We start from the raw sequence: 25,488 nt of genomic DNA on the forward strand, positions 1-25,488 counted from the left end.
CTCCCTTCCCACATCAAGGCAAATCAGACTTCTTGGAGACCCACTTTATTCAGTTCTGTACATATGGGGACGTTGGCCCAAGCCCAACCCTCCTTAGCATGTATCGCTCTGTAGAGAATAAAGCACCCTATGTACACAGCCAAAAGGCGCTTTGCCTATGCCCAGGAACCCGGGTCCAGCCCTCTTCAGCCCCTCACCCCTGCAAGGTACCTGCGAGGGGCAAGTGAGGACTTGCCCAGCATTAGCACAAACAAGGAAATAAATAGGTGTTGGAGCCATGCTTGGGGCACTGCTCCCTTCCAGCTTCTTTTCCAAAGCACTGGGAAGCAGTCGGCCCCCAGGGTGGTTCCATCCATGTCTGTGATCCTGGGACTGCTGCTCACCAAAGAGGGGGCAGAAGGTAGGGTATTTTTGTTCATTCCTGCTCCCCTTGGTCTATCTGGGCATGTGTTCATCACCTACTGTCCATGGCCTGTATTTTCCTATGACTTTCCCACACCACTGTGGGAAGAAAGAGTAATACATCCACATTAGCTTGCACGCTGCTGGGGCTGGGGGGTGGGTTGTGCTCTTGAGGCTGGACTCCCCTCCAGTTACTCTCTCCAGGAGCCGGTGGGGCCTGACATAACTTTGGTGAGAATTTCCTGCTGCTCCCTACATGCTTCTGTAGGGGAGGAAGAGGAGAGACACCCGGAGCTCAAATGAGGATAAAGAGGGGGAGAGTGGCACATGGATTTCTGTGTTTCTCAGAGCAGCCTCAGATAGCTGTGGGGTGAGCAACAGGAGGGGGCTAGGGAGCCCAGCCTATTCTGCACTAGCCACAGGGAGGCATGAACACATTTTAAGGGAGAAGAGGAGACACACTGTGGGTGTCCTTGCTTCAAGTGCCTGCATCCCCCTCCCTAAGAGTAGCTAGAGAGGCACTGTCTTGCCCCAAGTCAGCCAATAGGGAGCATAGGGTAGAGGGCCGGGTGGTGTTCCAGGGCTGTGGGCTGTGGCCCTGTGGTGGGATGGTGAGGGGGGTCAGAGAGCCTCCTGGCTAGCAGTTAGAAACTCTTCAGCTCGCTTGTGCGCCTCCAGTGCCTTGATGGTGTACACGTCCTGGGGGAGCTCTGACTTCCGTCGAAGCAGCACTTTCTCTTTCTTGATATCTTTCAGCATCTGCAGGTGGAACAGGCAGTGAGAACCAAGACCTACTGCCAGCTAATTCTACTTCCCCTTAATTCTTTGGCTCTGCTACTTGTGCCTCCCTCCCCTCTCTGAGATGTATTTCATTTCAGCCTTCCAGGCTCTCCCACCTGCACGGCCTCTGTCTCCACAGTCCTTTTCAGAAGCTGGATGTCTTCTGCGGTGGGGGTCTCCGTCTCCATCGAGTACACAGGGGGCAGTGGAGGCGGAGCTCGGAACATGGGGTACTGAGGGAAAGGAAGCAGGGACAGGTCGTGAAAGTTCCTTTAGGGATTTGTATGACCGTTTACCTCAGAATTTACCCTCAGCCCAAGATGGGCCCCTCAGTTCAAGGCTGTAGCCAAGAAGCCTCACCTGGGGATTAAGCCGAGCTAGCTCCTCAATCTTTTGCCACATCTCTTCTCTCTCCTTCATTCGGAATCGACCCCTGAAGTAGCAGTGTTGAAAGCAAAGGGTCATGTGGGCTCAACAGGCATAAAGGGAGCTGGGCGTGGAAGATGAGCCTGCTGGGCAAAGATACTCACTTCTGCTTCTCTGCCTTGTACTGCTGTGTGCAGTCATCAAAAAGCTTCTGATTCATCTCCATAAACAGTTTAAGGGCATTATAAATCAGTCCATGGATAGTCCTACCACCAAGAAAAAAGATAGGCACAGGGGGCTAGAGCCAGTCCTTAGAGCCAGGGCCCCAACTTCCTCTCTCCTAAGAGCTTTTTCATGTACTGCTCACACCCCACCAACCTCTAGACAGGGTGAACTCATTTTTGTAGCCAAATCAATTAGCCTGTGACTTGAGGTTGGCATTTGAAGATCTTTACAAAGATTAGTCTACCTGTCCATACCCCACCCCTAATGCACCCTGGCCTCTGTCCTTCCCACCACTTTCCACTCAAACCCACTCTAATGGGCACCCAACAGCATGATGGACTGTGAATGCCTGCTTTTAGCTGGGAAGCCGCTGTATAGCCCACGGATACTTTAAGGGGATCACATCAGCTTAGAGAATTACACCTCTGAAGCTGTGATGTGACCTATGGAATATCTTGCTCTGAGAAGTGGGAGAGCACAGGGCTCTTGCCATCACAGATCTCCCATTGACATCAACCGTCCCTCAAAGGTCCTATCAGACAGTAACACTAACTCCACTTGCTGAATGACCAGGCTCTTAAATTCTCCCCACCCTCAAAGGTTCTGAAACCAGACCCCACCTCCCAGTTTCCACCCAGCTCCCTACTTATTCCAGTGGCTCTTGGAGTTCCTGTAGAGTGCAGGGAACATGATGGGAAGGACCCGGGCAGCATTGTCACTTATCAGGCTCATGATATACTCATTGTTCCAGTAATAGAGGGCACGCTCTGCCACCTGGTGGGGAGAGGCGGGACTCAGCAGGGACAGTGCTAGCTTCCAGAGTTCCTGAGAGGCTGGGGCTGGGATAGGTGAGATCTCACCTGGAAATGAGGGCTGGAGACACACTTGGCAAGTTGGCGGAAGAGCGGTTCCATCACCTTGCTGAACTCGGAGGGCTCAATGACATCCAAAATCTCCTCTAGTTCATTCAGGAACATCACCTCCTTGGGGCTGTGGGTCTTGGGCCAAAACTTGAGAAGTCCCACAATCACCTGTAAAAAGGGACATGGTGATGGGATTCTCAGGCAACATCTGCCTCATTCTCCAGCAAGCTGTCCTGCTCTCTCCCTGACCCTTGTGTGCATAGTCTTGAAAAGGCTTCAGTTAACTGCCTTTGGTCCTCTGGCTTGAATTTGTTTCCCAGGTGCATGTGGGCTCCACTTCTTCAAATCCCTTCTGAGAGCTCACTTAAGGCACTGTCATTATTCAATAGGTACAAACTGGCACATGATACTGTGGGTGGTGAGAGTTGGGCCCTGAGGCATGGAAGGGGCATTACCGGCTCCGTCAGACTGCTCTCCTTCTCCAAGAATTGTACCACACAGTATGCCAGCTGGAAAAGAAAAAGAGGTGAGGTACATATCCCAAAGGTCACAGAAATAAGATCCCAGAATGGAAGGGCATATAGGGAAGGTGTTAACTCACTCCCTCCCTCTGCCATGCCCAGCCATTCCTATGCCTATCTTCCCCTCCTTGCTGCCTGAAGTCAGGTGGCATCAACTAAGGGTGCTCACCTGAGGATGGTAGACACTCAGGGACTTGACCTTGTGAAGGGGAAGCAGGACTCGGATAAGGAACATCTTGTGCTCTTCCTTAAGGGGCAGGGCAAAGCCATTGATGATGCTGGGAGGTAAAGGAGGTCTGTTAGGGCTGAAGCTCAGCATACCAATCTCTTTCAGGTATCTATGCTCCTCCTCTCACCTGCCCAAGATTTCCAGGAGCTCAGCAATCCCGTTGTGGTGCTCCGTCTCATAGATGAACCTGAGGGGAGAGAAAGGCTCCCTGTTATCCCTCTGAGACCTGGCTGGCTGCAGGGTCCCCTCACTCCTTCCTCCCCTCCAACTTGACAGGGTCTCACTTTGCTCTTAAGTCTGGGCTCCTGAACTCACCTGTAGAAGATGTGATTAATCTGCCTGCGGATATAGGCCCGGAGCCCCAGAAATTTGCCATAGATTCGATGTAAGATGGTCTTGAGGAAGTCCCGTTCACGAGGATCTTCACTGTCAAAGAGGTCTAGGAGCTGGAAGAGGAGGAGGGAGTAAGGCAGGAGCCTGGGAAAGCCAGGCCTGGGTGGCATGGGACTAAGGATTCTCCGGGAAAGTAAGTCTCTGGAATGTCATATATCTTATTACTGCGAGTCAAAATCAATTCATAGTCAACCTTCCAGCGGGCTTCCAAAGCTGTAAGTCGCATGGGAGGAGACTGCCCATATTTCTCCTTTAGAGCTGCTTGTGGATTCAAACTGCCAGAGAGGTGTGGCCTTCAGGGTTAGCACCACAGCTCCCTATGGACGAGTCTACCATGGCTCCCTGGGTTTCTGGAAAGAGGGATCCTATCATGCTCCTCTTCCCACAGTAACACCCAGACACACAGGTTTGTATACAGAAGTGGGAAGAGAGAGCCATTGTGCTGCTTTCATGTTTTGCTTCCATTTTCCAGTAATCTTAAGAGGGTACAAAGTAGGTCTTGTCAACCCCCATAATCTCCCCTATACCAGACTAGGCTGAAACCCTATATGCTCAGCATAAAGAGAGCCACTGACATGGTGATGAGGAAGGCATGGGGCTAGAGTTTATGGGATGGAGCAGGGCAGGCAGGAATGTGAGGAACTCACAGCCAGGACAAACTTCTGGTCAATGTACTTCTTGGCTATATTTGGCTGGAAATCAGGAGACTCAAGGAAACGTAAGAAAAACTCATATACAAGCTGTGGGGAGAAAATAAAACCTGCTTAGGGGGATTCCCCAAGACTGAGAGGATCCCCCTTCCCCATAGCCAAGGCCGGCCCCTCCCTGGTTACCTGGAGGTGGGGCCAGGCCGCTTCCAGAGTCGGTTCATCTTCTTCTGGATCAAACTCTGCCCCTGTGGGATTTGATGATGGCGGCAGTGTCCGGAAGAGATTCACTGAAAACTGAGGGGTAGGTCCCATGTGAGAGCTCTGTCCGAGTTTCCCCAGAGCCCGGCATCCCTGCCTCCTTTCCCCTTTCCCACCATGGTGACAGCCTCGGGGTAAATGGCCTCGGTGACAACATCACGGCTGTGGGTGATGTACTCCACCATCTCGTTGAGTCCTGCCCGCTTCACCTCCTTGAATTTGAGGTCACTGAGTGGATCTGACACAAAGTCAAAGAGGACGCAGCACTGACGTAGCTTCTGGATAAACAGCTCCTCCCGCTCTTGGGTTGGAGAGTCTGGAGAGGGTGGGGGTGGGTGACAGGTTCTCCTTCCAAGTCCTTCACTACAACACTCCACCTGCCCACCGGGCTTTCCTTCCACCCACTCTTCCACTGTCCTGTTTCCCTGGGACTTCCCAGCTGTGGTGGGACAAACTCTCACATTTTACAGACCTCCTTTCCCGGTAAAATACCCCAAAACCAATGCCCAGCATTCCCAAGGCCCAGTTTCCCAGCCTCGCCACTGGTGTCCATGTACCTTTCAGGGCAGGAAGCTTCTGCAACTCCCGGTTTTTGCTGAGGTTGAAGCGGGAAGAGCTCTGTCGTCGCTCCTTCTTGACAATCTGAGGCCCTCCTGAATACTTGATTTTGCTGAGCTGCGTGGGGGGCGGAGTGCTGTTGCTGGGACGCTTGTTGGATGACGGTGGCTGGGACTGGGGCTGTGGCTGGGACTGAGGCGAGCTCTGTGGCTGGGGTTGTGGCTGTGACTGTGGCTGGGCCTGGTCAAACAAGTCATTTGGTGAAGTCTGTGCCCCAGGATACTGCTTCCCATCCAGGACCCAGGCCACCACCCTTTGTCCTCCAGGCAGCTGATGCCTATATACACCTGGCCAGGTAGCAGCTTTCCCATGTCCTGAAGGAGCTAGGACCAGGGTTACACAGATAAATGTGGGCTAGACTGTGATAAAGGAGCCGTCAGAGTCAAGCTGAGCCTCTCAAAGTGATGTCTTGCACATTAAGAACCTGCACAATGTTATGCCAATTCAAGAATATACAAAACTGGGCGGGGGGGGGGGGGGGAGGGGGAGGGAAGGGAATACACAAAACTGATGGTGACAGAAATCAGAACAGTAGTTATACTGGAGGAGGGGGTGGGGAGATACGGGTTCTGTCTGGGGCTGAGGAAAGATATAGGAACATTCAAGGTCATGGAAACATTCCACATCTTGACTAGATCTCGGAGCTAGTTACACAGCTTATAAAACTAAATCAATCTCACTACAGGTTTCAACTCAGATCCTCCACTGGGTTTCCCAGGCAGGATATACTATTAGGAGGACACAGCTTATCATTCTCCTAAGGAACAGCTGGATATGAACCATCAACCTTTCTGTCAGCAATATAAAACACTACATACCACAACCACAGAGCTCTGTATATGGCTTATACATGTATAGAAATTAATTTAGTAGTACCCAGAAGATAACAGCTGTTTGGCTGCTATCCAAAAGAATGAATGTTTGAACTTTGAACACACCCAATGTCAATTTGATAGTACCTAACAGCAACAGGTACCCACTTGACTGTGTGACATTCAGTCAAAAGGTAAAGAAAAAAAAATTCATTCTTGTATCTCAGTAATTTAACTATTAGAAAGTTAGCTTAAGAAAAATCTCACATATATGGCTATCTATCTATCTCTTTTTGTGCATTTTTCAGACTTAGAAAAAAACTAAATTAATGGAATATCATGGTTAAAATTAGGTTTGTGTAAACTATGTACTGAATGTAATCATATGTAAGTCAGCTCTAAGAATATCCCCACATATTTACTCCAAATTGGTGAGAAGTATTTTGTAAGGAGCTCTGTAAAAGAGCTGAAACCTTCATTCTTCTGTAGGAAAATAGGTGAGAGCTAAACCTCAAGAATTAAAAAGGGGGGGGGGAAGCGGTTAAAGAATCACGTTTAGAAATACAGAAGTCAACCACTGAAGAAAGAGCTCAGAATTGAAGGTGGTTGCCATAGAGATGTGGGGAGCTCAGCTTGCTCCGTTCCTGACAAGCCTAATAATACAATGTGACTTTCTGAACTAGGCACATGTTATTACTTTGGTAAAAGTACATAGTAAAAACAAACAAATAAATTTGGCAATGATTATGGGTGATAGTTGCTCTACATGATTAATGTAATTGCTATCACTACATTGCACACATGAAAACTGCTAAACTGGCAAATGTTAGGTTACATATATCTATTTCAGCAATTAAAAAATGACTTTTTATTTTAGGAGAACAAAACAAAAGTAAAAAAAACCTTTATATAATGACGAACAAAACAAAAGTAAAACCTTTATGTAATGGCAGAAAATGGCTTTGCATGTTAGGTCGAATAAAATAATACAAACTGTGTATGCAAAATGAGCTCAACCACATTAAGACACAACCAAAAACAAAGAAAAGGACTAGTTACTATTATGCTAATAATGATTTCTGGCAGTAGTAATATTCAGATGATTATTTCCCCCTTTTCTAAATTATTTATAAGCTGAGAATGCTTTTATAATAGAAATAGAACTGACTTTTAAAGCTTTACTTCCTACCAAAGGAGTCAGTGCTGCTAACCACAAGGTCAGCAGTTCAATACTTCACAAGAGAAAGAAAGGCTGCATCCATAAAGATTAGAGCCTTGGAACCCCCATGAGACAGTTCTGTTCTGCCCCACGGCTAGACTGTGGTGAGGTTAACTTCCTCTCAGATACAGGTATCAAAGCCTCAGAAAAGCCCATTTTCAGAAGCCTAAATAAAGGTATAAGTGCAGGCATGTTGACCCACACAGATGCTCCTGGATGAAGACAAGCAGAGCCACAGGACAGCCCTGGCTCACAGCCAGACACCAGAAGAGTCAGGCTATGACCAGCTGTGGACCCACACCACAGGAAGTGACCTACCGGAAGTGTGACCCTGAAACTACTATTACAACACGCACCCCAAACTCAGACATATCTTGTTGTCAGATGACTTAGAGTCTCTTTTAGCCTCACAGTGGCTATGTGACAGAGTAAAAACTGCAGTGTGTCCTAGGCTGTAGTTGTTACAGGAGGCGACTGCCAGATCTGTCTCCTGTGGAACCACTGGGAGGATTCTCAGCACAAAGCTCTTGGTCAGGCTGCTAAGCTTATCTTACTCCTTACCATAGGTGTGGGAGAATTTGAACCCCTCTGGGATGGGGCAAAGGATGAAAATAGGGATTTAATCCTTTGGATACACTGAATTCTTTAGAAAAATAATCATATTAGGCTTGTGAACTAGTCAAAGGAAAGGAGATATTAGTCCATCCTTGAGCGTGCCTGCAGGTTCATTGTGGCTCAGTGTAGCTCCACTTGGGTTGTGTCTCTCTCTCCTCTCACGATGACAGCTCAGATACTGATCTGACGGAGGGAATACACCTTTCTTGGTGCTCCCAGCATTCAGCCTGGTAATCGTAATGAGATAATGCAAAGGCACCTGGGAGCTTTGGAGGTCTCTTTTCCTGGCAGATAAATCACATCTGGGTGGGAGGGGAGATGATGGAAGAGCTTGGTGTGAACCTCTGACTGTAGTCTCCATTTTCTGCTTAGATGCCATAGAGTTGACTCCAACTTGTAGCTACCCTGGTTGAAACCTTACCTGGTTTGCACCATCCTCACATCCTCACAATCTCTGCTGTGCTCAAGTCCATTTATTGTTGTTATTGTGTCAATGTATCTCATTGAGTATCTTCCACTCCTCTGACCCTCCTCCTTTACTAGTATGATGTCCAAGGACTGGCCCCTCTTGATAACATGCCCAAAGCCTGTGAAATGAAATCTCACCTTCCATGCCTCTAAGGCACACCCTGACTGCACTTCTCTCAAGACAGATGCTTGTTCTCTTGCAAGCACAGATAAGCCAGGCTGCCCGGGTTCACTTATGGTGAACTTATTAGGTGAGTGACTCTCAAAAAGTCATACAATCTCTGTGGGCCTCAGTTTCCTCAGTAAAATAAGAGATAAGAGTACCTCCCTCTCCTTTCTATGAAAATGGTGCCAGTAGCAAAGAAAGAAGGAAGCCCCAGCCCCTCCCAAAACAAGCCAAAGCAAAGGCGTTTAGGGTCAAGAAGGCAGTCCTGAAGGTGTCCACAGCCACAAAAAAAAGATCTGTATGTCACCCACCTTCCAGCAGCCTAAGATACTGAGATGCTGAAGGCAGCCCAAATACCCAATGAGAAACAAACTTGACCACTATGCCATCATCAGGTTTCCCCTGACCACTGAGACAGCCATGAAGAAGACAGAAGATAACACCTCATCAACAAATGAATGGATAGAGAAGCTGTGGTATAGTCACACAATGGAATACTATGCAGTACTGAAAAACAAGGAACTTATGAAATATACAAAATGGGTGACCCTGGAGGACATTATGTTGAGTGAAATATCTCAGGCACAAAAGGACAAATATTGCATAGGGTAATATTTGTTGTAAAACAGGACTGACATCAGGGTTGAGGGAAGACTGAGAAAGAGGGGATAAATAATGTATACTGCAATGAAACAGATGAGGGAGAGAACTGGTTAAAAGGGATATATGATCAGGTATTATTGTCATGACAGGAGTCCAGAATGAAGGCTGCACAGTGGAGTGGATTTGGAGGGAGGTATTATAGAACAATGAAAAAATTTTTCTTCTACTTTTCAAAGAGAAGAGTGAAGTGGGGGAAGGGGTGAGCAGGGAGAAAAGTGCAACAATGAATGAATGGAAACCCTAAGTCTCTGTAAACTTTCATTAAAATTCATTTTAAAAAAAGATACAACACACTTGTGTTCATTGCAGATGTCAAGGTCAACAAGCACCAAATCAAACAAGCTGTAAAGAAGTTCTATGACATTGAGGTGTCCAAGATCAACATTTTGATTAGTCCTGATGGAGAGAAAAAGCCCTGTGTTCAACTTGCTCCTGACTATTATGCTTTGGATGTTGCCAACAAAATTTGGATCATCCAATCGAGTCCAGCTGGCTAATTCTAAGTACCAATTTTTCTCACACATACACAAAAAGAGTAACTCCCTCACAGGGTTGTAATAAGGATTAATGTGGCACTCAAGAAATGCTTTATTAGAGTTATCAATGATTTTTTGTCTTCTCCCTCCTACATTCTAGGAATGTAGCCTAGAAATCCCTGGAACAAGCACATCTCAGATGCTCCACTGAATCCATTATCATTCCTGTTTTAAGATAAGGACCCAGAAAAGCATTGCATCTTATAAGACCTAGCTTAACTTTCACCTTCTTCAGATTGCTCCATCCTTGGGTGTCTCCCCTTTTTCCAACCTCCTGACATTCCTTGTCTGTTTTATTGGCTCTGAGAACTCACCTCTTAGTGACACCTCTTGTGTCGGTATTTATCTGCTCATCTGTCATCTCCTTAACAATGAGATAGCAAATCCCTAAAGAGCCAGGACCTTGGTTTATAGGCATTTAGTACGTGTTTGATTGGTTGATCGATCACACTCCCGCTCACAGACACTTGCTATTCTATCTCAATTTAGGAATCCTCAGGACAGAGCACTTCATGTTATCAGGAGTAGAATGAAAAAGGAAAAATATTAATGGTACCAGAGTGAGGAAGCAGGTAGCTCTCGTGGCCTAGTAGGTAAAGAGTGGGGCAATCTGAAACAGGCCGTGTGCGTCCACCAGCTGATCCATAAGAAAAAGATGGGTAACCTCTTCCCATGCATTTTACAGCCTCTGAAAACTCACTGGAGAGTCAGCTAGGAGTTGATTCCAACTTGATGGCAATGAATTTTTAGGTTTTAAGTCTAAATAGTCTGTTCATCATCCTGCAGAGTAACTGGTGGGTTCAAAGAGCAAACCTTTTGGTTGGCAGCTGAATGTTTGTTCCAAATCAACAGCACCTAACAACAAAGTGAAGGAGGCGCCCTGGTGGTGGCACAATAGTTAAATGCTGAGCTGCTAACTGAAAGCATGCTATAACGCACCCCACGGGAAAAGACCTACTGATCTGTTCACTCAAAAATGGATTACAAAAAAAAATGGATTACAGAATAGGGTTTCTATGGGGCAGTTCTATGCTGTTGCTATGATTTAAGAACTGATTCGGTGGTTCCCAGCAGTAACAGCAGAGCAGAGGACAGTTCAGTGCAGAGCCATCCCAAGGAACAATACTGTAGGGAGAACACATTGCTCTCCAACCTCCAGGTGAGATGTAGACACTGTGCACCTTTACGCACCTCATACAAAGGGAATATCTGGAAACAGGATGACGTCTCCCTCCAGAGGGAAAAGCAAGGGCTCAGTCTTCTCATGAGGAACAGGAAGGGCTGGGTTGGTAGTCTTCCACCCATTCTCTCATCAAGGTTTCAAGAGAACAGAGGTTGCATGGCTGAGAAACAAAGTTTGTAACTACCACCCAGTGAGTTGATGGCTTGGGTCTCTTCCACTCCACTTCCATGACAGAGAACAGCTGATAGGTTTGGTCCAGCCTGCCCTTTCCCACGTTGGGTCCCTCCAAGTTGTTTGTGTGTATTTTTATTTTCACTTTCATTTTATAAAGACCATTCGCTCCCAGGGGCCAGACACAAGAGGCATATGAGAGACAGCTGGTCCAGACAGCAAAGTGCCTGCTGCCAACCCCTGACAAGGCCTCATCCTGTGGTCTTTTCATCATTCTCTAAGAAACACACTCCCTGAAGCAAAGTGTGGGGATGTTGGTGACCTGCTTCACATTAGCCTTTATTCCTAAAAGCCTTAGCATCTAACTTCTCCTCCACTGACCCAAGGCAGCAATGGGAGGCAGATAAATCCCACAGAGAACACTCTGCAGGTACTAGAGCAAAGGTGGACAATGACCAGAGGCAACCTGGCCGGCCTGCCTTTCACCCCACCAGGTCCTCTCCATTTCTACTTCCAAGATGTGGCTGTGGCTTCTCCTGAAGCACTGCCTGAAGCATCTTCTCCTTCATTTCTAAACTCTCAACAAAACCTATATTCCAGGAAGCCTGTCTCAGATCTCCAGCAGACAGTGTACTTTACGTCCCCTCCGGGCGCGGGGTGGTAAAAATGACATCTACCTAGAATTTCTGAATGAGATTTCATTTGAAAAAAAAAAAGGGTCTTTATAGATATAATTCAATTAAGGATCAATTTAAGTGAGATCACCTTAGACTATGTGAAAACAAAACCTCACTTCCAGCAATTCCAACTCAAGGAAACTCTCCACCAGTTCCAAGACTACACATCTCCATGGGAGAAGACTGTTCCTCTCCCTGTCAAAGAACAGCTGAGCTTTCGATTAGCAGTGCACTGTGACACCAGAGTTCCCTGAGACCAGCTAGGTGGTTGCTAAATCTAAGAGAAAGGAATAAAACAGTAGAAGACACAGAGGCAGCATATGAAGATGGAGGCAGACTGGAGTGACAGCGCCACAGGCTCAGGGATTCCAAGGGTCCTGAAGGTGGAAATGCAAGGCAGGATTCGGCCCTGAAGTCCTGTCAGTACCTTTGTTTCAGACTTCTTGGCCTCCAGAAAAGGTCCCTAGGTGGTGCACACAGTTTGCTCTTGATCTACTAACCTAAACACTAGTTTGAACTTTCGAACTGTGGAAGCACGCCTGGTGATCTGCTTTTGTAAAGAGTGCAGCCAGGAAAACCCTGGTGGAGCAGTAACACATGGGGTCACTTCAAGTCAGATCAACTTGATGGCAATGGAGTCTTAGTTTTTTTTCTTATTAGTTTGGTCTCCAGAACATTGAGAAAGTAAATTTTTATTGGTCTAGGCCACCCAGCTTGAGGGAGTTTGTTACAGGAGCCCTAGAAAATTAAGAAAAGCACCAGGCGCACATACCCAGATCTCAGCTAATGTGGCTACTCTAAACCTATCTTACTCCAGCCGGAACCAAATACCAAAAAACCCCAAAGCCCATGTGGCATCAATTCCAACTCACAGAGTAGAGTAGAAGTGACTGGAGGATTTCCAAAGCTGTAAGTCTTCACAGAAACACAGGTTCTCCTATGAAGTAGTGAGTGGTCTCAAACTACCAACCTGTCTGAGCAGCCACGCATCTTGACCACAACACTACCAGGGGCTCCTTACACCAAACACACTCACCATTAATAATTAAACCCAACATCTTAATATAAATAAAGCCGAAAACAGAAACACAATTTAAACACCATAGAAAGTACTCTAAGAAAGGGATGAAAGATAAGGTTGTTAAAAATTAGAAAGACTAGGGAGCTCTAGTGGCCTAGTGGCAAGAAGCTGTGTTGTAATCCCAAAGGCACATGGTTCAAATTCACCAGATGCTCTGCTGGAGAAGGAGGGGCAATCTCCTCCTGTGCCAGTCAGATCAGATTTGACGGTACACAACAAGGAAAAAAACCCCAAAATTACAAAGACTAACATTATCTTTTACATAATGAATTAATTAGCATAATAAATTAAGACCACTTTAAGACCCTAAAAATCACAAGGTATTCTCTCTCATATTAACATCAAGAGCTCTATCCAGCTGTCTTAATTCCTTTGTTTCTTCATTTATTCAATAAACACCATGCTAAGCATTAGAGATTCAAAGGTGAAAAAGACATGGCCTTGTCCCCAAAGAGCTCACAGTCCAGTTGGCAAGACAGAATGAAAGCAACTAATAAAGGGAGATGCAAGAACAAGATCCACAGAGGCAATAGGAACACAGAGGGCTGTGCTACAAACTGTCTGGAACAATCAGGAAAGACTCTCCGGAGGAGGTGACTTTTGACTTAGCTCTAAAAGCGTAAAAATAAATTTAGTAGGCAAAGAAAAGGAAAGGGGGCGGGGGAAGGAGAGAAAGCATTCCAAAAACCCATCCATAAGGGCCCTGAGTCATAAAAAGGCTTGTTGTCTCAGGAAATGGGAAGTTCAGGGGCTGAGAAGAAGTCAGAATAGGCCCAGAAGGACGAGGTGTGGCCAGCTCAAAGAGGCTCAGTGTGCCAAGCTGAATGTGGATTTAACTTGAAGGCAATGAGATGACAACAGAGGTTTTCCAATAGAAAACACATATTCAAGCAAGCCCAAATATGTGGTTTGGGCAACACCTCTGGCTACAGAGAGGACAGGCTGAAATGGAGAAGGTTTTTCCTTCCTCTGACGCCACTCCTTAAGCTCAGGATATGGCAGAGTTACATAGAAGAGTCCCTGCATTGAAATGCTTTCTCCCAAAACAGACAAGGAAACACTTTTACCTGCACAGGTAGGTTATAGGGAGTCTGGCCTGATCTCTCCTATGTCTTTCCATTCTACAATTCTCTTCTAGGAGTTCGGAGCCAGTGTATGATGTTGTTAAGGACACAGATAAAGAAAGATTTAAAACCAGAAACCTATACATCAATATTCACTGCAGCTCTATGCACAATAGTAAAATAGTAGAAATAATCTAATATTCACTGCAGCACCATTCATATAACCCAAAAAGTTGAAACCACCTATATGCCCACCAGCAGATGAATGGACAGAACAAAAGGCAGCCTGTTCACACACTGGAGTACTACTCAGCCAAGAGAAATGAAGTCTCGACACATGCTACAAAATGGATAGAGCTTGAAGACATTCTGTTAGTGAAAAGAAAGTCAATCACAAAAGGACAAACACTGTATGAACTCACTTACATAAAAAGACAAAAAAAGGCAAATGTATAGAGACCAAAGTTTGTCAGCGGTTACCAGGAGCAGGAAGGAAGGGACAGTGGGCTTGTTGTTTAAGGAACACTGAGTTTCAGTTTACAGAGATGGAAAAGTCATACTGATTAAAGGTTGTTGCTGCTGTAGTGTTGTTGTTAGGATCTTGGAGAGGTCCTTAAGAGCAGATTAAAAGCAGGGTTGCACAAATAATCACGGCAATTACCATCAATAAATTCTACATCTATAGAGTTCATCTGGCCAAGTTGGCTGACAGATATACTGATAACACCAACAAAAGAGGAGCTTCTGAGGGACTTCATGGGATTTGGTTCCTTGGTTTGGGGTCTTGGTTTCATTGGACAGTCAGTCCAGTTAATAACATGCTTATGTTTACCTTTTTAATTTGTGAGGTCTTAAAAATTTAAAGGCAACCATCCTCTTAAACAACTTAAAAGACATGATAACTGGCCTCTATTCATCTGTAGCAATAGAGAAAGGAAAAGTCAGGAAGAGGCAGAGGAAATGAATGTATGGCCTTCATGCCAGAAGAACTTGATGGCATCTGGTTACTATTATGGAATGTCTTCGTCAAAAATTCTGTAACAGAAGGGAGCTCTGGTGGCCTAGTAGCAAGAAGCCACACTGCAATCCCAGAGGTACACAGTTCAAATCCACCAGATGCTCTGCTGGAGAAGGAAGGGCAATCTCCTCCTGTACCAGTCAGATCCGATTTGACAGTATACACACACATATTAAAAAAAAATTCTATAAAGAATCCCTATCAAGAGGGGGGAAATACAGAACAGAATTTCAAATTCTCATGAAATTTAGATTTTCTAAAGTCATGGAAGGTGGGTGAGTGAATACTCTAAGAGAAACTTTTTTCCCTGAGATAAACTTTAAAATAAGTCTGTGTAAAAACAAAGAGTTGAAAAAAAAACCAAATAGTTGAGCTTAATAAGAAAGAGTATCTGTCTTATGCATTATGCAATTCAAAGGTAGTTATATCGAGCAAAATAATAACAGCAACTCACGATTAAATAGGAACCTTAGATAGCAGAGAGTTTCTGTTAATGGAAAAGGAATAATTCAGAAGAAAGTGAAAAAGGTTGTATAACTCAGAGAAGATAATCAATGTTGCTAAATTGTACTTGCAGAACTATTAGATTTAGGTATGTTTTGCTTATATATTCTCTATAACAATAAATATAAGCCTATAAAGAAATTCAAGTCATCTTAAAAAAACCCCGATCGCTTCTCAGTGTTTTGGATAAAGCCTAATGTTCTATTTGTTTCTGTCAGTTTAACATCTGATACGTTCTCTACTCAAAAACAACATATTAAATTGATTTTTAAAATTAAAAGACCGGGAAAAAAATTTTAAAAAAAAACCCCACAGATGAACTGGCCCCCAAGCCATATAGACCTGAGTTGAATTCCAGGTCCACCATTTACCTGCTGAGTAAAAGCTATTAATTTAACATCTCTAGCAGAGGGTCAAGGACTGCAGCCTTCAATATGGACTGAGGCTCAATGTCAAGAAGACAAAAATTCTCACCACTAAACAATCAGTAGCATCAGGATGGATGGTGAAGAGATTAAGATTGTTCACAGCTTCAGTTTGCTTGGCTCCACGGTCAACACTCTTGGCACCAGTAGCCAGGAAACCAAAAAACGTATTGCGATGGGAAAGTCTGCGGTTAGGGACCTCTCTAAAGTACTCAAGAGCAACGGTGTCTCTCTGGAGACTAAGGTGCGCCTGATACAGGCCATGGTTTTTGCAATCACTTGTTATGCATCAGAGAGTTGGACAATGACTAGGGAGGATAGAAGGAGAATTGACGCCTTTGAGCTGTGGTGCTGGAGAAGAGTATTGAATGTACCATGGACTGCCAAGAAAACAAATAGATTCATCCTAGAGAGAGTTAAACCAGTCTGCTCCTTGGAGGCAAGGATTCTGGGGCTTCGCCTGACATACTTTGGACATGCTGTAAGGAGACAGGTCTTTAGAGAGGGACATCATGCTGGGCAGAGTAGAGGGGCAGCGCAGGAGGGGAAGACCCTCTATGAGGTGGATTGATTCAGTGACTGGGGTAATCGGGACGGGTGTGTCAGAGGCAATGAGATTGGCACAGGATAGAGCAGAGTTTAGGGCTGTTGTACATAGGGTCGCTATGAGTCGTAAACGACTCGACGGCACATAACAACAACAACAACAACAAGCCTCAAGCTTCATAAGTAAAACAGGGACAATAATAATACGATGACCTCAGGGCGTACGGTAAAAAATAAACAATTAATGTGAAGTATTTAGCACAGTATATGGCATATGGTAAACTGCTCAATTTAAATAAAAAAAAACTTGATGCTATTATTATTAGAGAGAGCTTTGGTGCTCCAGTGGGTTAAGGAGTTTTGCTGCCAAGCCAAAAGCCAGCAGTTCGAATCCACCAGCTGCTCTGAGGGAGAAAGATGAATAATCTCCTCTCGTGTGTGATTTACACTGTCTGAAAACCCCCTAACGGATCAGATATGAGTCAGTTCTGACTTGATGGCACATAACAACACTACTATTAGTATCTGAAAAAAAAAATAGGGTAAATAGTTGACATAAGGTGAATGTGTCTGGAAAAAGCCCACAACTATGGTCAGAAAAAGGACAAGTGAAAGACTGTTGTCAAAATGATCTAGCCTCAACTTTTAAAATCTTTTAAACTGCATTTTGGGTGAAAGCTTACAGAACATATTAGTTTCCCATTCAACCATGCATACACATTTTGTTTTCTGGCAACAGTTAAAATTCCCTCAGTTTGAGAGCATTCTCTCCCACTTCCTTCTTGTGCTCCTTGTTTCCATTTTGTCCCTCTTTCTTGCCCCTTACAACCTTCTGAGCTTTATTTTTGGGTAAATGTCAAGATATGGACTACATTGAGGACCTGTATGTTATTATTGATCCCTATGGCTGGGTTCAGGGAGCACTGGTAGCCTAGTGGCAAGAAGCTGCGCTTCAGTCCTGAAGTCACGCAGTTCAAATCCACTAGCTGCTCCACAGGAGAAGGATGGGCAATCTCCTCCTGTGAGATTAACTGCCTGTGAACCACTGGAGGGTCAGATATGGGTCAGTTCCAACTTGATGGTACAACAACCAACAACAACAGGAGTGGGTTCAGTTCAGGTTTAAAAGGTATCTAATGACCACAGTCTTGGAGATCTAGCCTCTCTGTTTGGGGCTACATGATAACTGCCTGGATGTGGGAACTCTACCACCAGCACCATGGTATCTCTGCATGTTTGCTTGTCCTTATGGTTTACTCTGAGGTGTTTCATCACTTATCTGTTAGTTGCTTATATTACTGTTTTGCATGTTGCTGCTCTTAATAGCTTAGATGTATTTATGTTTGCTCGTCTGTCATATGTTCTTATGGGTACAACACTTGTCTGTCAGGTGCTATACAAAAGTAGAGCTCCTAGATTAAGACAGACTAGAAAGGACTGACCAGCCATTGCTGAAATAACAGGCCTTTGAAAACTCTATGAATGACAGAGCACAGACAATTTAGACACAGCACTGGAGGCAGAACTCTCATATTGGAAAACACTAAAAGATGAGGAAGAACAGTTGCCAATATCCACTAGTAAATGCAATGTGGAACATACTAAGTATGAATGTAGGAAAACAGGCCAATATAAAAAATATAAAAAAATGCAGTGGAATGCATAAAGATCGTGTCTGCAGAGATCTACCTACAGAGAGATCACAGTTCTTGGTCCCAGCCTATTCCTTAGTTCATCTGAGTCTTTGTATTCTCATTTATGATTAGGGAGACTTTGAAGTCCCTTCTAGCACTAATTTGACATATAGCCATTTGTTCATTCATTGGTTCAACTTGGTCACTCAAAATACATTCACATGCTGGTACCTCCAGCATGCCCAGAAAACAAGAGTCTCAGAAAGCTCACACAGTAACTGAAGAGACAGCTAATAAACAATGAATCCACAAACAATTATTTAACTGTAGTTGGTCGTGGTTCATTGCTACTATAGTGCCATACTGTTGCCAGTATGGCAATACCATAGTCCTAATCATGTCTTGGAGGGGGGTGTGTGTGTCAAGAAAGTATGAATTTAAAAAATGGCATCCAATCAGTCTAATAGCTGAAGAAACAAGAATTGGTTAGGCAAGAAGTAGGAACAACCCCTAAGTATTCCTTTCTCTCCTGAAATCCTGAAATGTCTGTCCTTGCTGCTTTGGATGTCAGCAGCCAGTTCCCAAACACCTTCCCTGCAGGCCCAACAAGTGTCATCACTCTTGAAAGGGAGATTGAGTCTGGAGTGGTGTTTACCAGAAGAATTCACTATCATCAAAGGAGCCCCACTGGCACAAAGGTTAAGCACACAGCCGCTAACTGAAAGGTTAGCAGTTCAAATCCCCCTAGCAGCTCAGAAGGAGAAAGAATCTGACCATTTGTTCCTATAATTACAACCCAGAAAAACCCTACAGTGCAGTTCTGTCAAATGGGGTCACTCTGAGTCAAAACTGATTTGATCATCTTAACAAGAAGTGTATGAATATAAGGTGTTAAGAGTGGATGAGGGGTGGGCAAGAAGCCATGCATACTCAGTAACTTCTCCCCTCTGGGTTCACAGTCTGGCAGAAGACAGACATACAGAAACAAATGGGTTACACCACTTGTTACCTTATCATCAGTGATAAGGACTACTCCAGGGATGTATTCTACTCTTACACTTTGTGCAAATGTAGAGAAAGTGTGCTTTAGCTCCTGCAATTGTTTATAAAACAGGAAAATCTATCCTCCTTCTTCCTGTTACTCAATCAAGGCCTAGAGAGATGGATGGTCCAGGTATGAAAAGTACTTGGTTGGCTCTCTTCAGAGGTGATGAGGATCAGAAGGACCCAGAAAAATCAGAATCTGTAGTTCATTCCAAATCCTTAATCTCTTCTTGCAAAAAGCCATAAGATCCACCCACAATTAGAGAGCTCCGTTTCTTTACTTCTTTGCCCTGATAGTTTACAGAGAATAAGGGAGGAAGCAGAACAAATAAGGGATGCCAACTTCCAGACAGGACAGTGCACAACACAGACCTGTCTCCTCCAACAACCATCCCACTGAGCACATCCTAAACTTCATGGATGCAGCCTGGACTGCTTCAGCTCCCTGTGCCTCCTAGTGCTTTCTCTACCTGCCATTTATTGCTTTTTTACAGCTGAGTGTGGAGCAGTACTGAACTCTGCTCAGGACTGTCATTCAGGAGTGTGGGCCCAGCCCTTGTCAAGTGAAGGACACCAGCCACTCCCAGAGCTCAAATCACTTAGCACACATAAGCTTTTCCCCTTCTCTCAACACTCAAAGTTGGTAAACAAATGAAATCCTGTTTGAGGGCTATTTGGGTGGGCTGTCCAGGCCTCTCCTAGGCTGTGGAAGTGAAATCAGTGCCTCCCCCACCCCCTCATTCCCCAGAACTGCCTGGAATCTATCACCTCAGAAACCAACAAAGACTCCTGGAGCTACGGCCTGCTCCACACCTAGAGAGCTAAGCCCATACTCCTTACCTCCTCGGTGCTCTCGCCTCCACCATCCTTGCCAGAGCTACTGGGCTTGGCTGTGCCTTTGGCAAGCTTGGAGGGCTCCTGAGGAGAGAAGACAGAGGTAGGGTGAATAGATGTCAAGGGAAGAGAGCAGCTTTGGCTGGATTCTTTAGATCTTACTTGCAATTTCTCTTCTGTCCAATTAAATCCTTCAGTTAGAATCCCTGAGTACCAACCTTGTCCCTGACCCTGTGAGAAAGGGTGTGTATAAAGGGAGATTTTTGTCCCTGCAAGGAACTTCGACTCTAATTAGGAACTCATCCCATCCCTAACACACAATAAGGCCATGCATGAGTTCAGGGACTCGGACGGCCTTCAAGAGAAAACCATCATGAAATAAACTGCTCCCGTGGGCTTCTAGCTAACACAGTCAGAGGGATACCTAAGGCTTCTGCACTGGACGGGAACGAGTTATTATTCTTCCTCTAAGCATCTGGAGAGATTTAGAGGCATTTTTGGGATGGTTACAAACAGCACCCAAGGATGCTACCAAGTACAGGACTATCTCACTGAGACTCACCTAAAGGTAAGCACTTGGACCCACCAGCCACTCCAAGGGCCAAGATGGAGAAATTGCTTTTGTAATGAATTAAAGGTGTGGAAATCCTGTGGGGCAGTTCTACTCTGTCCTAGAGACACTATGAGTCAGGGTGGAGTTGAAGGCACTGGTCCCTTTGGTCCACAAGCGCTGGGACAGGGCTGGGGTGAAGCCCTGCGGTGCAACCAGGAGTGGGTGGGCACGGATCTGAAGTCTCCCTCGAGAATGCAGCAGCTGGCTCAGAGTCTCAGTCTGCCCAGCCTCTCTTCCTATGCTTCAGGCCAAAACCAGCAACTACGCGAGAACAGGATGCAGAGAATGTGAAAAAGACTTGAGGATTGAGGTCGGCCTGCAAGCTCAACATAAATGTGCCACAGCAGCTCACATGCCCAGCTCATCTATGTCTGGTTCTCACATGGGCATGGAGACCCCACTGTGTGCCTGGCACTTGGTATTGAGGACCCGAAAGTGCCCTTGTCTTTAGTGGGGCTACATCTGGAGGAAAAGGTTCATTCATGAGCACCCAATTTGGGGCAGGATAATGACGGTGGGGGTGGGGAGAATGAAACCCACACTAGGAGTGGATTCAATAGCACATCCAGGGAGCAACAGCTGCAAGCCGTCCTGGGATAGCTGACAGTGGGGGGGAGGAGAGAAGTCCTGAGGAAGGCAGCGTGAGATGGAACTTTGCAAACAAATGCTGAGCTGCCAGGTGGAACAAGAATGTAATTTTTCCATAGGACTATAGATGCCCAAGAAAGAAGCAGTAAGTTGAAGTTGTAGCAAGGCAGGCTGAGGCATCAAATGGAGAATTTTCTCACAGAGTTGCACAGAAAAGGGCTGCCTTATTGAGGCTGAAGGGCTCTCTGGTGACCTAGTGGGTAAGGAATTGTGCTGCCAACCCAAAGACAGATAGTTCAAATCTACCAATTGCTCCAAGGGAGAAAAATGGGCAATCACCTCTTATACAATTTATAGCCCTTAAAAACCTGCTGGAGGGTCTGCCATGAGTCGGTTCTGATTTTATGGCAATAAGTTTGAGTTTGTGAGGTTGAGAGCTCCCAGTCCCTGGGAGCCTTCAAGTAGAGGCTGCGTGTCCTCCCCCAAGGAGTGGTGAGAAAATCCATTGGAAATCACTTCTACAATGCAATAGCACCAAAGCACCTTCAGTTAAAAGTGATACATCAAGCAATTCTGACTATGAGGGCAAAAGGATTTCAGGGAGAAGAGAGCTCTGTGTGGGCTGAAAGGGGGGGAGGGGTTGGGGGTGGGATAAAAGCCATTCCCAGTCAGGAGAGAGCAGCTCACTGCAGTCACCCAAGAGGGAAGGAGTTCCTTCTTCGAGCTGAGCACTCTTTCATGGCTTACCAACCAGGCTGGCTGTGCTGGAGCCACAGTCATGTGCCAGGAGAGGCTCTGGGCACAGGGCAGAGAGGAAAAGGATGGGGCGGACGGAAGCAGAGCAGATCACTGAGATGACTTAGTGGACTTCAGACATAGGTCCCTCCAACAGGACTGACCCATCTTCATACACGTCTGATCTCTCCACTTGATCATAAGCTCCTTATTCTCTTTTGCACCCCTACATCAACCATATAGCACTTAGCACAATGTCTCAGATGTCTCTTTCAGGGTATGTACCCAAGAGAGATCCCAGTTGCCTTTATGTGTGTTTGCTGGGTGTGTGTGTGGGTTTGTGTTTGTGGGAGGAACCAGGCCCACCACCTTTTCTCCCTGGCTGCTGCACAACAGGTGTATGCACACACTTCAGCCCAGCCAGCATTCAGGGGCTGCACGGCATGTGGTTACAATAGGCTCTGGAGTCAGCCCTGTGTTGTAGGTCCAGCTCTGACTAACTGTATAACCATAGGCAAGCTAACTACTCTTTCCGAGTCTCAGTTTCCCCATCACTTCCACCACAATCATAGCATATAGCCCTAGGCACAGTGTCTGGCAAATGAAAACTCTAAATGTTAGTCACTATGATTGCTATTCTTATGAAGAAGAAAGTGGAATGAAACAGGGACACCCCAGCCAGGACCAAAGAAAGAAATATTCCAGGTCAGTACACATGGGAAGGGAAGGGATATGAGAAAACTGCACTCAGAATTTATCCACTGAGAACCTACTTACTATGTATAAGGTAAACCTTAGTTACTGTCTCAGAGAAGAAAAGACTTGGCCACAACTAACCCTAATCCAAAGCTGAACGCAAAAGGGCCATAAGTGGACTATCAAATGTCCTGAAAATCCTGAGGAGAAGGAGGGAGAGCTTCAGAGAGAAGGCCATGAACGATGGACCAGCAGAGACAAAGGAGAAAAGGGGAGAGGGGGAGACAGGGATGAGCAATGAAGATCCTCCACCTACCTGCTTTCTCTCTCTACCCCCACCCCACTCCATCCAGGCAACACTCAGTCACATTGTCACCTCCCTCCCCCTCAGAACATGCAAACCCCTGAGTATCAAATTCAACCAAAAATCAAGAGTAGAAAGTTAAACTTGAAAAGGGGTCAGAGTTATGCACCCTAATCCCAACCAAATACTTAAACCTATAATCCTCACAAGTCTAATTCAGGCTTTTTTTTTTCTTTCTTCTCAAATCATCTAACAGGCAATGGCTTTCTGTGATGGGATGGTATCTGTCTTATTAGAATAAAAGCTGCAGATGGAAACTCCATCCCTCACCCCTGCAAAGAGCCACTAGTGTGGTCAACCTGGCATCTACAGCTAGGCTGCCTAAGCCATTGGTATGCCCACTCCTCAAGGCAGGCCCTGAGTGGGTCACACCATGCTGTGCAGCACAACATTCCGGGAGATTCAGTAACCAGCACACCATCACCACTGAACGCACAACCATACTCTCAGAACCTTGGGCCCTGAGTGGTTGCAGGGACAACCCAGAATCAAGGCTGACAAGCAATCTCCAGCAGCCTCGGGATAAAGAGTTTGATTGATAAGGCTGGAGAAGCCCAGCAACCCACACAATCAGAGGGCAAATGAAAGCTATCCACTTCTGGAGTCACAAAGCAGGTGCCCAGCACACAAGGTAAGAGCCAGCCTGTACCACTAAGGGCCAGCCCCAGGAGAAGAGAAGCTGGGGGAGGCTGGAACTGGTATCCTAGCATCCTCGGTGTGAGTCTGTACCTCAAAGGAAACACACCTCTGAGTCAGATCTCCGCAACAGCAGGAAAGAGAGTAGAAAAAGGCAAAGATGAGAAACAGAGGAAGGTGGAATGGAGATACTAGGAGGATGAAGAAGGCAACGCCAAGAAAGGGCTTGTTGTAAGGACATCATGACAAAGACACGATGCCAGGGGTGGCTGTTCTGTGGGGTAAGAAGGAAAACTCATTTGACAGTGAAGATAAATTCCTATTTGAGCACCTTGTGGCCCGGAAAGTCAGCAATTAAGCCCTGGTGCAAAAAGGAATAAAAATGCAAATCTTTATTCCTGGGGTTAGAAATAAGGGGAGGAGCTTGAGCAGATTAGTTAGGGTGACTGGTCTAAGATGAACCTGGGAGCCAGGTGATGGCGCCTGCCAGTTTTCTGAGCTTTGGTACATTAGAGGCCCTCAAGTCAGGAGACCTGATATTGCAGCTCTATCTACCTCCAGCAGACTGTGTGACCTTGGACAAGTCTCTTGCCCCGTCCAGGCCTCTGAATCACTAGGGGTTGGACTGCAGGCGTTCAGAGGTCCCTTCCTGCCCTGACGTTCTGAGGTTCCATCAACAGAAGGCAGGGCTCCGTCCTGGCGTACAAGTTTGTGTGTGAAGGAAGAACTGGAGGGAGGGGCCTAGTCCAGATTTGGGTGGAGAAGACAGAAAGCAGCACAGTCCTAGGTCAGGGGGCTGGTGCAGCGAGAGAGAAAGAGCAGTAGAGATGGGTAGGGGCTGGCCAGGGAGGAGGGGGCAGTTATGGAGGGAGGTGATGTCTTGGATGAAAGAGCTGTCCCAAATGGGTTGAGAGGCTGGAAGAAGGGGCGGGAGACGAGGGGACAAGGAAAGGGGGAGAAGCAGGGGAGTGACCTGGGAGTGGACAGATCTGGAGGGAAGAGGTTTCCCTAGGCCGGGGGTAGAAGAGAGAAGAAGAGAGAAAGGTGTATGTGGAAGCAATCTGTCCCAGCAAGGTGGGAAAGCTGTCCCAACTGCAGCACAGACTAGGGGTGCTACCCGCCATGGGGGTGGAGAGCTGGCCCTGAGAGTCCTGCGGGGGGCTGGACGGGAGGGTCAGTCTGGTGGGGCTGTCCCGGGCCTGGCGCGGGCCCCTCCCAAAGCTCAGTGCAGGCCCCAGGGCGGAGGCGCGGGGGAAAGGGCCACGCTCACCTTCTCCTTCTTCAGTTTATAGGGCATCTCGGCCCGTCCGGACCCGGTCCGGCTCCTGCAGTCCCGCTCCGGCTCCGGCTTTGCTCGGCCGCACTCGGCCCGCTTCGGCGTCTTTTTGCCTCCGCCTGCGCGCTGCGCCCGGTCGAGCTGTGCCTGTGCCTCCAATTGGCCCGAACTCTTATAACCTGCCTGACAACCCGGTGCCGCCTCCTCGGATTGGTCATTGGAGCCAAGCTGCTTCCTTTTTTTCTCATTGGAAAGAAAGAGTACAAACCGCCAGGGTTCAGCTCCGAGAATTGGCTGAAGTGGAAGGACCCGCCCTAAAGTGGGTCGAGCTTAGTGAAGGGGACGGGGGTAGAGGGAAACCCGAGCTTGACTTGGAGTGCTGCGCTCCTGCATTGGCCTTGGTCATTCTTTGCAGCTCTGGGAGTTACTGTTTATTGCCTTCTAAAGTGCCTCTCTTTCCTCACTGTGCGACCCTGCCCAATCCATATTAAAGGAAAATCAAATATTCAAACTCGCTGCTGTGGAATCTATTACAGTTCATAGCGACTATAAGGACAAGCTAGAACTGCCCCATGGTTTCCAGAACTGTAAAACCTGGAAGGAAGCTGACTGCCA

At 46.4% G+C, this 25,488-nt stretch overlaps 1 protein-coding gene across 7 annotated transcripts; it reads right to left on the reverse strand.

The window, feature by feature from the left end:
• Window positions 1-26: 26 nt before the first annotated feature.
• On the reverse strand, window positions 27-25,066 carry PPP2R5D (protein phosphatase 2, regulatory subunit B', delta). Of its 7 annotated transcripts, none has more exons than XM_006881972.1 (16): window positions 24,868-25,066; window positions 19,972-20,049; window positions 5,245-5,485; window positions 4,804-5,003; window positions 4,613-4,723; window positions 4,427-4,519; window positions 3,702-3,832; window positions 3,514-3,573; window positions 3,327-3,435; window positions 3,092-3,145; window positions 2,634-2,804; window positions 2,420-2,547; window positions 1,713-1,814; window positions 1,543-1,615; window positions 1,299-1,415; window positions 27-1,161 (listed from the first exon to the last, which is right to left on the reverse strand). In XM_006881972.1, exons 1-16 carry the CDS (start codon window positions 24,892-24,894, stop codon window positions 1,024-1,026), a joined length of 1,833 nt encoding a protein of 610 aa, XP_006882034.1. In that variant the 5' UTR covers window positions 24,895-25,066; the 3' UTR covers window positions 27-1,023. The 7 variants fall into 7 exon arrangements, with proteins under 7 accessions (XP_006882034.1, XP_006882037.1, XP_006882038.1 ...); XM_006881976.1 differs by having other exon boundaries at window positions 907-1,161; window positions 5,245-5,425; window positions 20,018-20,049; window positions 24,868-25,028; XM_006881978.1 differs by having other exon boundaries at window positions 1,024-1,161; window positions 5,245-5,437; window positions 24,868-24,966.
• Between the last annotated feature and the right edge of the window lie 422 nt (window positions 25,067-25,488).

This window comes from Elephantulus edwardii, unplaced genomic scaffold, assembly GCF_000299155.1.
Source record: "Elephantulus edwardii isolate Elephantulus edwardi_28Jun2011 unplaced genomic scaffold, EleEdw1.0 scaffold00017, whole genome shotgun sequence".
NCBI lineage: Eukaryota > Metazoa > Chordata > Mammalia > Macroscelidea > Macroscelididae > Elephantulus > Elephantulus edwardii.

What these genes read in the sequence shown, in the direction of transcription:
- PPP2R5D (XM_006881972.1), bottom strand. Translation starts at nt 24,894, where the DNA reads ATGCCCTATAAACTGAAGAAGGAGAAG. An exon ending in GAAGCTTCCTGCCCTGAAAG is followed by an intron (nt 5,004 to 5,244) that starts GTACATGGACAC and finishes CACCCTCTCCAG; the next exon opens with ACTCTCCAACCCAAGAGCGG. An exon ending in TGAGTGTCTACCATCCTCAG is followed by an intron (nt 3,146 to 3,326) that starts GTGAGCACCCTT and finishes TTTCTTTTCCAG; the next exon opens with CTGGCATACTGTGTGGTACA.